This window comes from Abramis brama (genome assembly GCF_963993115.1).
Source record: "Abramis brama genome assembly, chromosome: 4".
NCBI lineage: Eukaryota > Metazoa > Chordata > Actinopteri > Cypriniformes > Leuciscidae > Abramis > Abramis brama.
Genome location: NC_139966.1, coordinates 52,406,701 through 52,418,554, shown reverse-complemented (window position 1 = coordinate 52,418,554; position 11,854 = coordinate 52,406,701). Strand labels below are relative to the sequence as shown.

General features: G+C 39.7%; 1 protein-coding gene across 9 annotated transcripts in view; it reads left to right on the top strand.

The window, feature by feature from the left end:
* The first annotated feature begins 320 nt into the window (after positions 1-320).
* Positions 321-11,854, top strand: part of dgki (diacylglycerol kinase, iota) — a 45,207-nt gene continuing 33,673 nt past the window's right edge. For 3 of the 9 annotated variants that reach the window (XM_084111744.1, XM_084111738.1, XM_084111740.1), the window contains exon 1: positions 683-1,030. In XM_084111744.1, coding sequence (XP_083967870.1) covers positions 819-1,030 — 212 coding nt within the window. In that variant the 5' untranslated portion in view covers positions 683-818. Of the gene's footprint in view, positions 1,031-11,854 lie in introns of all 9 variants that reach the window. The other 6 variants (XM_084111737.1, XM_084111736.1, XM_084111743.1 and 3 more) reach the window with 4 other exon arrangements.

The window sequence follows — 11,854 nt, the reverse complement described above, 5'->3', positions numbered from 1 at the left end:
TGATAGGCTATTATTATAATATCACTGGCATCCAGTGCTTTTCTGTCAAATCAAATACTTGGGGCCTGACCAATATTATGTTAATATAGGAATTCATAAATTCGAATAGCTTTGCTGTCGTAACAAATGTTAGTGGGCGTGGAGAATATTTTAATATGCATGGTTATGTAAATATTATGAAAATATTAATAATATTAATGGTTAATTGTAGTTTTGAATAAAAAAAATACAAGTGCCATAAATCTAAAATATCTATATATATCATTTTTTTTTTTTTTTTAATCGCGTCTCTTCCTGCCTGAACAAAGAGGTTTGTATTCACAATCAGGTCCGGTTTAAACCCCCGTGTAAACACGGCTTCTGCGTCTCGTCTCAGTCAGTCGGGCTCTCAGACAGTGGACACGACACGACACAGAGATCACCACGCATTTACACTCGTGCGCGCGCCTGAGTGTGTCCAGTCGGAGACCCTCTGCCCTACTTTTAATGCCCGATGCTGCGCGAGGAGGATGAGGAGGCAAATCCCAGAATGTCCTCGAGGATGGATGCAGCTGTTGTTGTAGTTCCGCTGGCTAGAGTTGCGCGGATCGTGCATGCGCTTGAGTAAATCGATAGATAGATAGATAGATAGATAGATAGATAGATAGATAGATAGATAGATAGATAGATAGATAGATAGATAGATAGATAGACTGACTTTATTCATCCCATAGATAGATATATTTTATTCATCCCATGAGGGACATCGGAGGACACATTTGGGAGGAATTTTAAGCACCGGAGGAGAGAGAGGGGGTCCACTCAGTGCCGACCGGAGCATGATGGACCCCCTGGCCGACAGACGCGCACCTCAGGCGGAGCGCAGCAGCAGAGGAGCTGCCGGTGGGGAATCAGCGGACGATCAGGCACGAGGCTACCGGAGAAACGCGGCGATGAGCGGCAGCGAGAGTCTGGGCAGCTTCGCCGACATGGAAGACTCGCTGGAGGATAAACTCAAAGGTCTGGCGTTCAGGAAACAGATCTCGTATAGGTAAATATGCAGTTTAATTCATATCTTCGCGTTTGTGTACAGCACTGCATATTTGTGCACGTATTTCACCACCATATGGAGCGGTAAAACATGGTTTGTTTGTGTTGTGCGTTACTCCTTGTGTTTAACAATGCAAACCCCATTTGTTGTGCAAAGCAACACTCACCCACCTAAATAACAGAAGATGATAAATGTACATCGTGGTTTGTGCTAGGATATTTTGTTTATTAGTATGAGAACAAGTGCATTAGGGGTAGTGGTCGTAAATGAATTGCATTATGTGGGAAAGGTTTTGATGCACTTCATCATGTTCATGATGATGTATAGGCTATGTATATTGTCGTTTGGCCTGCTATTGATTTGCTAGCAGGATTCAATTGTGTTTTCCTCTTGCACATGAAACCCTTGGGCAATCAGACAGGCACTTGCATTGAATTGTTTAATTGACATTTGATCTATATCAAAAATGACTAGAACAGAGCAATGCATAGCTGTCTGGTGATGCATTTGACATCCGCCGAGATAGAGAGACATATTCCCCAATGTCAGGGGCAGAAACGGCATGCTTTGACATATTGAAGGGTTAGTTCACCCAAAAATTCAAATTCTGTCATTAATTACTCACTTTCCAAACCTGGAGTGCATAGCAATAAGTATCTAGTGCATCCTAAAGCCCTCTTATTAGAATTGATCAGTTACCTTTGCTTCTCTTGTTTTATCTTCCCTGAAACTGTTTTAGTGTAGACCTTGTAAAGCCATTGAAAAGATCTAAATCTAATCTTATTTTGGATGCATTGATCTTGTTGGACATGATTGGTCCGTAAGGATTGAGACGTATCGACAGCACTGGTTTCATGCTGAAACATCAGCTGATCAGGCCTCATCATCATCACTTTGTAATGTACCTGATACCTTTTGATACCCGAAGGGCTGTAACTGATGTGAATCATGCAGAGACGTGAGAACTTGCCTGTTCTTCTCTTCTGATTTGACCTCCCCCTCCTCCGTTTTCCACCTGTCCGTGGAGGAGGGTCACTGCCTCCCTCACTTCTCCTTCAGAGCCTTAAGGTCAACCTCCTCCGAGCAGATCAATCCTCCGCTCACAATTATGGCCAGTCTCTGAAGAAATGATCAAAGCTGTCCTTTCTTTTGTAGGAGCGATCTATATCCATCTAATTCAGATAAGACCCATGAAACCCAACCACACCACCAGTAAAACAAACAAACACAAGCCAACACGGCCTAAAATGCGATGTCTTGGATAAATGTGTCTTGTTCAGCTTTTTAAGCAAAGGCTCTAAAAATGGAAGCTTTGAAGTTGCCAAAGACACAAACAGGCACTGTTCCAAAACCTAGTGAGCTGCCTTGGGGTTTACTGTCTACATAGGCGGCATCCTAACTCTAATGGACTCTTATAAGTGTTTTATTTGGAGTGCAGCAACTTCGTGCTTCACACAAATAGGGTTCTTCGCATGAAATGCACAGGAAACTCAACTCGCAATTGATTGATTATCTGCTTGATTATTTCTTCACAAAATGCAAATATTATCGCCCAGCTCTTTATATAAATTTGGATATGTGTTAAAACCTACTAAGGGGTAATAATGGAACAAAGTGATTTTTTCATTATTATTTACAACAGGATCTGCATTTTCATGGGTTTAAATAAAAGTTTTTTTGTTATAAGAGACAATAAAAACTATTTTCTAAATTAAAAACTTCACCGTTAGTGAACATCGTTCAAAATGTGTTGTACATTACCGTATATTCTGACGGACATTTCTTATGTACAAACTACGCATTCTGATTCTGATTCTGACAGTCCATTGAGTTCTTGACTGATCTCTTTTTCATAATTTTGGCAATAGATGAACTGTTAAAGGAATGATCTTGAGACAAGTCCCTGTAGTCGGATCTGACGTCTTAAAATGCTGCCTAGGTAGGCAGCTCACTAGGTTTTGGAACACAGCCTCGGTGTTCTTCATACTCTCCTTCAAATATAGCACTTATATCAGTTTTTTGTTATCTAGTGAATCGTGTTCAGCTTATAAAGAGGCTCTTGTGTCCGCTCTCTCTCGCTGTGTAAATGAAAAAGTGCAGCAGCAGACAGTGGAACATAAAAAAGAACTCATGCATTTTTAAGTGTCCTATCACAGCCCCGATTGTAGATTTATTCATGCTTGACACATTTTCTCTTCGCCAGGCTGCTGAAAAGTTAAACATGCATATTTATTGCGGTCTGCTCATCATCAGAGAGTGCAAAAAACTTGTTGCAGTGTTTATCGAGCTTCCTCAAATGTTGGAACGTTACTCCATTAACTTACAATGCTAAACAGAATGATGAATTAAGTTTGATTTAAACTAGTGTACAGAAATAATTTACGTCTGTAATGTGAGAAGTATATTCAGTGAGGAAATATTTTTAATTTTAATTGGATTGTGAGATGGTCTCTATATGGCAGGTGTCTGGAGGGATGGTTCTGTAAAGGAAGAGGGATTGATGATGTCATCAGAACCGGAAAGTTGTTTTAGGATCAGAACAAATTACATTTTGATGGAGGATTAGAAACATTTCTCTTTGTAATAATCTGCAATTACATTATTACCCTAGGGTGTATAAATAGGGTCAGTTTTTTCATTTGAACATGTTGACTGCATTTGAAATCCAGAACATTCCGTCATCACAATGAGGAAGCATATTACCAGGAAGAGATGCATTGTGCCACCAGCAACGCTGCAAAATAAATGGGAATGGGTTTAATATTTGATCGCTTACAAGTGTTGTGTTTTATCAGTGAAACTTTAATAAGAGCCCTGGTGCATTTAGTCATCTGTCAAGTTGTGCCAGTCCTCCTCCTATTTGGCACTTTGCTTTATGCATTTGGATGCATTTGCACCCAATTAGGACGTACCCTTCACAGTAAGTTTACTGTGCTGTGTTATTTTCTCATTTCTAGTTGGCATTGAATCAGAGTGCGAAATGGCCGGCACGCCTACTGTAAATGTTATGTGTAAGTGAAAGTGTGTGTAAATACTGTACGTAGGCTAAAATCGAGAATGAGGTGTTCGACTAGTTGTTCCATGCGTGACTATTTCTCATGTGAATGTACCTTTTTTGGATCTGCTGTCCTTTTGTAAGTTGCGCTTCAATGGCTGACGACCAGCTGACGTGTTTAATCTTGCAAAGGTATGCTATGTGCGTAAAAGAGGGCAGTGTCTGGTGATGTAGGGACTTGTCTCATTTCGCTGAACGCACAACCCATGAGCCCGCATTAGATCCTGATGGTGGACACAAATAAGGATTTTACATAAATGGTCATAATCTCTCCTGAAGATGGCTGTGCACAGAGCGGGCGGCTTAACGCTGATAAAGCCAGTCTTTTTTTATGCTGTGGCAGGGGTTTGTATTGCAGTCTGAGGAGATGTATTAAAGGATTGGACTTTTGAAGCTTTTCCTTATTAGGTATATGAGTGTAAGAGGCTTTTTCCTCTTCTCAGAGGATGTTCTGTTTGGCGAAGCATCACGCTGATGGGTTTGCTGCTAAGCTCTGCCTCATAAGGGGTCAAAGCAGAAATTTAGTCCCAGGCTTTTGTCTTGTAGTAGGCCCGGGCTGCGTTTCCACTTGCTGTTGTTGAATTTAAAGCTGACCTTTTACACCCTTTTTCAAAGAATTGATTTTGTTACAGCGGTCTACTAGATTAGGCTTTCATGCTTGATTTGAACAACATTATTTTTCAGATATTATTACAGTGTTGCAGCCCCTCTTTTCCCAATCTGGCAGTAACGCTCTGTTTAGTCTCCCTCCTTACGAAAAGCTGCAATGTGCTTTGATTGGTCGGCTGCACCAGTGTGTTGTGATTGGTCAACCGTTTTGGGCGTGTTGGGAAATGTCACGCCCCCTTACTACAACATAGAGTTTCAACACTCTACTTACTAACTCAACCAGGCCCCGCCCCTTTATTCTGCGTATACCTTAGACGGGAATTATTTAAATGAGGAATATTGTGAATTGTTCATTCCAGAAGAAAACTCAAGACCACGATGGAGGCGTTTCAGGGGTTTAGGCGCACTGATATAGAGAATAACTCCCTTTGGAGTGACTTTGTGCTTAGTAACTTTGCAGACCTTTTTCAACAGCAACACTAAATAAAGTTGAAAATGTTAAAAAAGCATAATAGAGCCAAATAATGAAATAAGTGGCTGCATTACTATATCCAGCCCACAAACTAATGTAGTAGATCATAGTGTGAGTTTATAACTCTGGAGAATGTATTTGAACCTCTGAAGTAATACAAGCAATTTCTTCCATTCATTTCCCTTCAAGTGGTCCATCTCCGCTGTCTCCTGTCGTTCCTCTGCCGTGACTCTGTCCTGCACCTGTAGTTCTGGCAGAGGAGCACCTGCAGACAGCCACTTCGGAGGTGTGAGAGACTTCATCTCTGCCTCCGTCTCTTCATCCATCTCCCCCGCATCAACAGGGAGTTAACACTGTCTCGCAGCATGTGTCATTCACCCGCTCTAATTCTCTCTGACGGCTCAGACAGGCCCACTGGCCTTTCACAAAACCTGCTACGGGCACAGGTCTGTGTCTGCTGTTGGTGCTCTGTTTAGTCTCAAAGGCTTTTTTTAATATTAATTATAGTATTTGTTTCATTGCACAAAAATAGCAGAGAAATCAATATAAGACCAGGAATCTTCAGATTTCTTTGTTTTACATTTCTGTAGTGATTTTGGTGGAAAATCCACAATTATGCATAGTGAATTTAAAGATGGTAAATGTCTTAAATGAGTAGAAGGTACATAGTGTCTCCATACGCATGCTGCTGCTCATACAGGCTGTACTGGGATTACTGGGTGGCTTTTTTATCATGATGTGACAGAGTGTCATTCATGATCTGAATCCTGACGCTGAGTAATTTCACTGATTGCTGGAACAGTAATATTGGTGTGTAATCCTACCTGATGAAGTGAAGTACGGCTTTGTGCCCAACCGTTTTTATTCATTCATGTTAATGGCATATTAGAGGATTTCATCCACTTGTGTTTGCTACTGTTAGTTACCTCAGAAATGGAAATGCCTACTGCGTACTAGCTAACCTGGTTTAGTCTTTTTTATATGAAGTAGGCGAGAAGACTCCTGAAAAGAAATCACGGTTTCCACAAAAATGTGAAGCAGCACAACTGTTTTCAACATTGATAATAATAATAATAAATGTTTCTTGAGCAGCAAATTAGCATATTAGAATGATTTCTGAAGGATCATGTGAAACTGAAGACTGGAGTAAAATTCAGCTTTGCTCCACAGGAATAAATTACATTTTTAAAATGTATTCAAACAGAAAACAGGTATTTTAATTTGTAATAATATTTGACAATATTACTGTATTTTTCATCAAATGAATGTTGCGTAGATGAGCATAAGAGACTTATTTTTTTAAAACTTTTGAATGGTAGTGTATCTATCACAATATAGTTGCAAAAATAATGCGGTAAAGCCCATTTTTTATGTGTATATATCACAATATAGGTGCTTTTGCATGATATTTAACAAAAAATAATGTGGTAAAGGCAAGCCCATTTTTTTATGAAAGCCTATTTCTGCCTCAGAAAGATAGATTTTTAAATACATTTGTTATCGCACTTGTGACAGTTGCAGCTATTCACAATTGCAACTTTAAATCTCATAACATGGAACTTTGTATCTTACTATTCCATCCATCCATCCATCATTAAATTTGCTCTATAAATATGGATTAGTTTTACAATCTCTTCATGAACTTTTTGAAGTGTCATAGTGGTAGTCAGTGGAGGGACAGAAATCTCTCAGATTTAAAATATCTTAATTTGTGTTCCAAAGATATTTGGTTGGGACCAAATGAGGGTGAGTGAATGATGACAGTTTTTTTCATTTTTGGGTGAACGACTGCAGCTGACAACGGAAGGCGTTGAGCCTTACACTGTAAGTTGATGAGTTGATTTATCCGTGTTTTAATAGAGCTTTTTAGATGGATTCCGAGGCTTTTTAGGTTGGGTAGAATCAGCAATCTCTAACCTAGTTTGTTTGCTGGCTTCCATGGCAATACGCAATGTTTTCCGCCAACTGGCAACCCGGGGTGTCGAAATACTATTGGGTAAATTGGCACAGACCAAAAGGAGAACAGACATTCTGACTCGGAACGCACATTTCAAAGTATAATAACTGGATGTTGCATTCTTTCTCAGAGAAACAAGTATGTGAACATAGCATGTTTCCTAAATCTCTGCAAACATATGGTGTTTTTGTGCTTTAGTACAGTCAAACAAATTAAAAACAGCACCTAAGTACCTCGTAGTCTTGTTCACGAGTCAGGGTATGTTGGAGAATGAGACTACTGCAACTTTATTTCTTATACTTACAACTTTATTCCATACAATTATGACTTTTGATCTCACAATCACAACTTAATTTCATATTTTAAACTCTATCTCACAATTACCGGTTTTATTTTTTACTGAATAAACTGGAAAACAGTCTAATCCAATGAATTATTAAATTCACGTTTGCTTTTTTGTTGCTCTAGTCTCAAGTGAAAATATCGAAATGCAGTCATGCCACTAATGGAAACAATAAATGAAAAGACGCAGAGGTCAGTGATAGAGACCTCGTGCCTGGGAAAGGTTGTAAATATTGTGGCTGCACGTGCAGCTCATTTGCATTCGCTCTCTGCACACATTATCTATTCACCACAATTAGCTCATTCTGCCTCTCCTCTGGTCTTTTTCTCTGTAATGCACTCTGCTCGCTAATAATAACTCGCCATATATCTCTCTCCAGCTGTGGTCTGGGAGGTTGTGTGTGTGTGTGTGGGTTCAGCCCTTTATGCACTGATAGCACAGGGTTACGGCAGCCCAGGCCTCATTTAGCAAATGATTAATTCAATTAGGCAGCAAGGACCTCAGGTGGAAAAGAAAAACCAGGAGGCCCCTCATGTCCCCGAAGCCCTCAATACACTGCTCTCCAAGAGGTGGAACAGAGATCCGGCCCCGCTTTTACTGCACTAATGGAGGATCCAGGGTCCTGACACACATTAGCGTTGCATTCAGACTGCTGTTTTCAGCACACAACACAACATTTACCTGATCATTAGCAGGAGAGCCATCTGCCACCGTTGCTCTGTGTTCAGAGACTGGCTTTTTGGGACATGTAGGGATTGGCTTATTTAAATGGCACAGGTCACAGATAACAACTACATAATTGTCTGAAATAAAACTCAGTGAGCTGCAGGTCATGGATGTGTAATTTGACATGAATGAGAGATGTTTATTTACATATCACGTGGTTTTTAGAATGTCGAAGGGTTCATTTTCAATTCAAAATTGTGGTTTAGGACATCCATCATCCAACCATAGAGTAGAGATGAATCATGATGGTTGACTTAGTTGACTAGTTGATTTTGAGTTTTTCTAGATTATCTAGAGAGTTTTCTTCTATCATTTTTTTTTTTTTTGATTTTGCTTTAGTGATTAATTTATTTATTGAACAATAAAATCCCTCTCAGGAAAAGTTGCGTCTTTGAATTACATATATAAATTGTAAATTTAAATTTAAATTCAACCCCCCCAGCACTAAACTTTATGTGAAAAATGGGTCATTCGGTGTAAAATCGACCAAATTTCAGAAACTTCCCTGCCTTAAACTTGACTCTGACTTGATTATAAATAGTGATGAAAAGCAAAATATTAAATGTCATGGATGAATATTTTAGTAATCCACTACTTTAGTAATTACAAAAATGGCTTTAGAAAGATGGCAGTATCATTATTTTATTTTTATACAGAGAATGGTAGGTCTATTAGTATTAGTAAAATCCTGAATTATTGTTGCATTATATGCCAATATTGGCAGTTCCAAAAATAAGCCCCCCCCCCCAAATTTGCATACCTGTAACTCAAGAAGTATTAAAAATATCTTACTATCCTTTTAGATTTTGGTTCTTAACAAACTTTTCTTTTGGTATCTCAATTTTGAAGGCACTTTATGGTTTAATTCCAGAGTTATCGGGATCTCGATATGGCTCCAAGAATAAATTGTTAAATTGTACACACGGGATTGACCATTTTACCTGTTAGTCCACGTTCGCTTCCTTTCTAAGTGGGTTCTTGTCCAGAATAATCTGCAAAGTAGATCAGACTTTATTGGATAGTGAAAATTATAGTGAATATTCCTGTTCTTCTGGAGACGTTAGTATAAAGTGGACTTTTGGGACTCATATTCCAACCCAAGCAGTTTCTTGTAGGTGTGCGGTCCACCAGAGTTCATCTCAGCCCTGAGCTTTGCTCTTTATGGCGGGGCTATTTTCAGCAGATGGATGGGTCAGATAGGGGAGAGATGCGTGCTTCCGATGCCTCCCCCGCACCCTGCGCCAAACGCCGAGGTTAATTATGGAGGTGTCAGCAGCCAGAGGAGGAGAACAGAGAGAAGAAAGAGCTAGAGGAGGTTTATGTTCAGGCAGGAGTGGGTTCCAACACTCCCACATACTCTGCCAGTGATGCTCTTAATCTCTCACACTCACACAAAAGCATCACCGTCACAGTTATATGTAATTATACAGTCCGATCCCACACGCTCCCACTCGCCGAGCCACAGAAAGCGCACAACGCGGTATTGTTACGTTAGCATATATCTATAACATGAGAGAACATCGCATGCTGTACAGAGAGTTCACCAACCTCCTGTAAAACTTGAGTTTGTATGTTTGATTCATTTCCGTGAATCAGTTCAAACTCTCATAATCAATGAAATTATTTGTTTGCACAGTCACTCAAAAATGTTTAGGGAAGTACTGTGTGGCATTTTTCATCATTTTTTTTTTGTAAAGAACATGTGTGAGTAAAAATCACTGTTTGTTAATTTGAAAGTTTATATCTGTGCATTGAAATGCAAATAATGAATTGTGTTAATTTGGTGATGAAAATGTGGAAAATATTTTTTAACAGATTTTTCCTCTATTTTAGTTCTTGCATTAAACATGGATAATCTCATTGGCTACAATGGCTTTTTGGTTGAAACAATTTTTCCTCTAATATCTCTTTTAAGTCATTATGCAAATGCATAATTATCAAGAAGAATTTTTTTGCATTTGGCTGACGCTTTATCCAAAGTGACTTTTTGCTTTTAATATATTTGCATGCACTCCAGGACAATTGAATCCTTGACCTACAGTAGGTGTGTTGATGGCACCAAATATATAAATTATATATAGCATATATATATATAGAATATCATCCAGTTATCGAGATATAGCTAAAATGATGTTGCTTAGCCATATTGTATGTGGTGTTGTTGTTACTGAACTCTGAGGGACCGAAACTGACTTGGTTTCCTGTGATTGTTGTTGGCCAAAAGGCAGACTTAAATGTGTGTGTATGTGTGTGTGTGTTTGTCAGGTCACAGACAGTCAAGGGAAGGACACAGAAACTGCAGGGGGTCTGGACCTCTCCCTCAAAACACCGGGAAATGTGTCACAGCTGTTTCTGTTGTGCCGCAAAGCAATTCAAACAACACATTTTACATGCTTGAGCAAACTGTGCCCATCACGCAGTATTATTTTGTCTCCAATGAATGTCAGCATCAGAGAAAAATATCACTGTTATTTACAGCTTTAATAAAGAGCTGCTGTGCGTACGGTTTAACCACAAGCTTTTGCTTTGATGTGAGATGCTAAGCTTGAAAGTATAAATGAATCCAATCATCTGCAGAAATTATTATTATGTCTGCACTAAGACAAGCATCGCTATTACTATTGTTCATACAGTATGTGATTTGAACAAGCTTCTAACCATAAGTATTAGACATTTGAGTGTGCTGTAACTTTTCTAACTGATCATGCTTACAATATTTGTCTGGTTGATGATTACCGGGCGAAAAAGTCCCATAGACTACACAGAAGAAAGGACCTGAGCCATATCAAGAGAAGAGAATTTCATAGTGACTTGTGGGTGAGCTTGTTTGCCTGAACCAAGATAAGAAACACTCAGCACCAAAGCAATGCAATAAAATAGGATAGCGAGTTTTGCACAATGAAGCACCACTTAATATTTTCTTTAGAAATCTATTTGACTTTTATATCTTCAGTTAATTGAGTGACTGAATTCAGTTCTTTTTTAAAGAATCAACTTTTTCTTTTCCCCTCTTGAGTCTTTCAGTGAGTTGGAGGAACATAAAATGTGTGGCAGGGTGCTTGGTGTCGCTACGCATGAGGATCTTTAACAGGAGAAAGTGTCAGAAAGCAGGAGTGACTGAAATGAATAGAGCAAGAGGCGATTACCCAGGAGCACTTGGATCCGCACGAACGGCCTTCGCCAAAGCCAAACCACCCACGGCCCCTACACCCGCTGCACTCCCTTAATCAGTATTTTTGTCCTGTTTTCCAGTAGAAATATCCAAACGTTCTTAAAAAATATTTTAGAAGCAAAATTGAGAGCTAATCAGACTGTGAAAGAGACGAGAGGAGAAAAGATGAGGGGGAGGGAGATGAATGTAGGACAGAGGGATGGAGGGGGAGAGTGTGTGTGCTCCTTCATGTGGTGAAGGACGAGGTGCATGTGGCCCACAGCAGCTGGTCTGCCAGGAGAAACTGAAGTTTGACCCTGACGAGAAGGGTAGGGAAAGAAAGGGAAGGAGAGAGAAAGAAGAGACATAGATAAAGTGAGAGTTAAGGCCGGGACACACCATGCCGACGGTCAGCCGTCTGGGCAATGTCGGGCCGTTTTTGAGCGTCGGTTTGGCCGACACACAGTCGACGAGAGGCAACAACACAGTCAACATTCATCGGCGCTAGTTC